General features: G+C 26.7%; 1 protein-coding gene across 2 annotated transcripts; it reads left to right on the forward strand.

The window, feature by feature from the left end:
* Positions 1–746: 746 nt before the first annotated feature.
* On the forward strand, positions 747–3320 carry LOC112592243 (Bardet-Biedl syndrome 5 protein homolog). Of its 2 annotated transcripts, XM_025336255.1 has the most exons (9): positions 747–826; positions 886–1066; positions 1348–1499; positions 1608–1657; positions 1751–1878; positions 1949–2084; positions 2183–2284; positions 2350–2541; positions 2604–3320. In XM_025336255.1, exons 2-9 carry the CDS (start codon positions 969–971, stop codon positions 2838–2840), a joined length of 1095 nt encoding a protein of 364 aa, XP_025192040.1. In that variant the 5' UTR covers positions 747–826; positions 886–968; the 3' UTR covers positions 2841–3320. The 2 variants fall into 2 exon arrangements, with proteins under 2 accessions (XP_025192040.1, XP_025192039.1); XM_025336254.1 differs by having other exon boundaries at positions 783–1066.
* The last annotated feature ends 206 nt before the right edge of the window (positions 3321–3526 follow it).

Raw genomic sequence — 3526 nt, forward strand, 5'->3', positions numbered from 1 at the left:
TAAAAATAAACTAAGAAAAGCAGAACATTTTAAATGTTTATATCTAAATAGTACAAAAAAATGTAAAATATTTTGAAAATGTATATCATGTTTAGAAAATTTTAATATGAATGTAATGTTTGGTGAAAACTAATGTAAGTAGTCTGAAATTTCTGTTTTATAATATAAGATTTTTTTTTTCCGATTACTTTGAAAAAAAGTTGGGATTTTCACTAGGTTAAATTTTTCACGAAATGTTGAAAGATCGAAACATTTTTTTTTTTTAACGTGTACCTACCTATAAAAAAAATTCACCTCTTTGGAACACCAACACATTTATATCTCCGCTCAGAATCTATAACATTAAATTTAACTTACCATTTATTCGTAATAAACTAATAACTAATAACAACAATAATCATAAAAACAACCCAAACATTTTGAGAGTTATTTGAATATGGAACAAATAAAACATCCCTTGCATATCAACGCGTTGACTGTCGTACACCGTTAATGTTTTGTCAAATATCAACATTATTTATGTTATATTCATCAGATGGAATTGTCGAAAATCAATTGTTTAATTAGCAGTTAGTCTACGATGTTTTTTACCAACATGATAACACATTCGTATTGTTATTGTACGTTCTGCGTAAGTAGGTATTATAATTTATGAATAAAATTTTTTACATAAATTCTATTTTGTTCAAGAACCGTTGCCTGGCAACGTGTAGGGACCTACACCACTACACCTTGTGGTTTATATACAATAATGCAATGAAACATAAATTATAACGATTGCATATTATTATGGCTCTATTAATCTTCGACTGGCTATGTACAAACGGTTAACTCTCATTAATTAGTGCAAAGCTCTATTTTTTTTTTATTTTTTTTTTTTTGTAGCCAACAGTGTTTGATTGAAGACCAAAAACTTTCATCAGAAACAATAATTGTATACGTCTAAGATAAATGATCAAAATAATTAAATGTTATCAATTTGGCCTCACACACAACTCGCTACTAACACCATGGACTTATTCGAGACATGGGAAGATCAAGAAATTCAATTTGATTTAAGTATTAAGTAGGTAGTCACTATTTGTTTTACCTATATTGATTATACTATGTTATATGATAGGTAGATAGTTAAATAAGTTGAAGCATACATTTTTTTCCCCAAGTTTATTCATAAATGTATTTAATTATTTGCAAGTGAATGTGAAATTTAATATTTTTTAAGTTCTTGGGATAATTTATCTTAAATAAACAATATTGTGTGCTATAATTTTATAAAACTATAAACCTCAAAATGTATAATTATTTAAAATATGTAGATGTTTTATTTGAAAACATTTTTTATTCTAGTAAAGCGTTGAAGATGAGAAATGGAGAAAAAATAATAGATCGCTTAGAATTTATTGAAGATACAAAAGGAAATAGTGGTGATAAAGGTGTACTTGTCATTACAAATTTGAGAGCAATCTGGCATTCAATGACTTTAGCAAGAATAAGCTTATGTGAGAAAAAGTACATAGTAGTATTCATAATAGTATTAAATTGATTACACTCATAAATATTATGTAAATCATTATATTAACATTATTTTATATGTATAATGTATATAGCTATTGGTTACAATTGTATACAGGATGTTTCTACGCGGATTGTTAACTCGGTAAGTGATTTAATACTTTATAATATTGTGGTGATGTGCATAAAAGCAAATTGCTTATAAAAATGAAAGTGGAAAATCTTTATTATATCTTAGAGACTAAAAGGAATAACAGAAGCAATTTATATTCAAGCTAAATACAATGGATTGAGATATGAATTTGTTTTTACAAATTTGATACCTGGTAATACAAGGCATTTCACATCATTTATTGGAGTTTTCAAGTATGCCAATACAAAATTATTTATGTACAATGTATAGTATTTTTAAGTTGTATGCTCAATTTGGTTTTAGAGCTTATAACTCAAGTAGACTTTACCGAGAATTAAAACTTAGGGGAGCAATATTGAAGAATGGGCGTTTAAGGCTATTGATGTTTGAAAAAATGTATTCTGACGTTAATGGTGTATGGAATTTATCTAGTGAACAAGTAACCAGCTATAATCAATAAAAACATTAATTTTTTTTTAATTTATACTCATAGTTATTATTGTTTTGCTTATTTTTGTTTAAAATAAATTATTACAGGGAAATTTGGGAACATTTATAATAACAAATATTCGATTAGTGTGGTATGCAGAAAGTAATGAGACATTCAATATATCGCTTCCATACATTCATATAAACTCTGTAAGTTGAAATTAATTAAAAAAATTAAAATTTAATCTTATGTAATATTAATATTTCTGCACTAGATAAAAATTAGGGAATCCAAATTCGGTGAAGTGTTAGTGATAGAAACAAATGGTTACAGTGGAGGCTTTACACTTGGATTTCGAATTGATCCTAAGGACCGATTACGATCGGTTACTAAGGAGCTATCATCATTGTTTCGTATTCATGCTCAAGCACCAGAATTTGGAGTACATTTTGTTACTACTGATCAGGTTTTTTTCTTATACTAACATTTTTATTGTATATTTATTAAATTATACTAAATATGTTTTAGATAGAAAATAATGAACCTGCTCTAACACCGCCAATACTCCCAAACTATGATGAATTTGAAGACGAGAATATAATAGGTGTTTCAAATACTTTAGCTGCATATAGTGTAAGTAAGACGGGTAAAGAAGATGGACTACCACAGTATGATTCTACAATAGGTTTAGCAATTGAAACATTGCCAGATGGTTATACAATGGCATCTTTGTGGGAAGTCATACCAAGTATCAATAATAAATAATGTAGATAATATACCTATTAAAAATGTCTTATATTTTATAATTATAGTATAATATTTTTTGAGTGAAAAAATTACAATAGCTTTTAATATTCAGCTTCAGCATACCAATCTGTATGAAATATAACGTCCAGCAGTTTCAGAATTTCGTACAATTTTTACTACCTGTGAACAAAAAATAAATTCAATTAAATATTTTCTAGTAGAATAAAATAAAATTGTATTGATGGAAGTATTCAAAATGTTATAAAATAATTATAATCCTGCCATTTATTTTTTATTTTTGGTTTATTTCAAACATTATTTAAGAGGGTGTCAGCGTTCAATTAGTCTTCTCTCTCTGAATCTAGCACAACCAAGTTCAGCAGACCTAATCTTATGTAGTTAGCTTTAGTATAAGAGTTATTTGACGACTTATTATAAACTTAAATTCAAGAACATTATCTGTGTAAATGTGTAGGATTTTTTATGAAATTTGAAGCCATCATGATCATTTTTATATTACATATAATGTTTTATATATTCATTACTGGCATAAAAATTGAATTCTCGTAAAAATCCAACACAGGAATGTAGATGTTCTTACTTTGAGTTAGATAAAGATCAATTTATTTAATATTTAAGTTAACAATACAGGGTTGGTCTGCTGAATACATATTTTAATGTAGTATGTGGATCAGAGAGAAAAC

Source organism: Melanaphis sacchari, unplaced genomic scaffold (assembly GCF_002803265.2).
Source record: "Melanaphis sacchari strain LSU unplaced genomic scaffold, SCAv2.0 Contig1635_pilon_pilon, whole genome shotgun sequence".
Taxonomy (NCBI): Eukaryota; Metazoa; Arthropoda; class Insecta; order Hemiptera; family Aphididae; genus Melanaphis; species Melanaphis sacchari.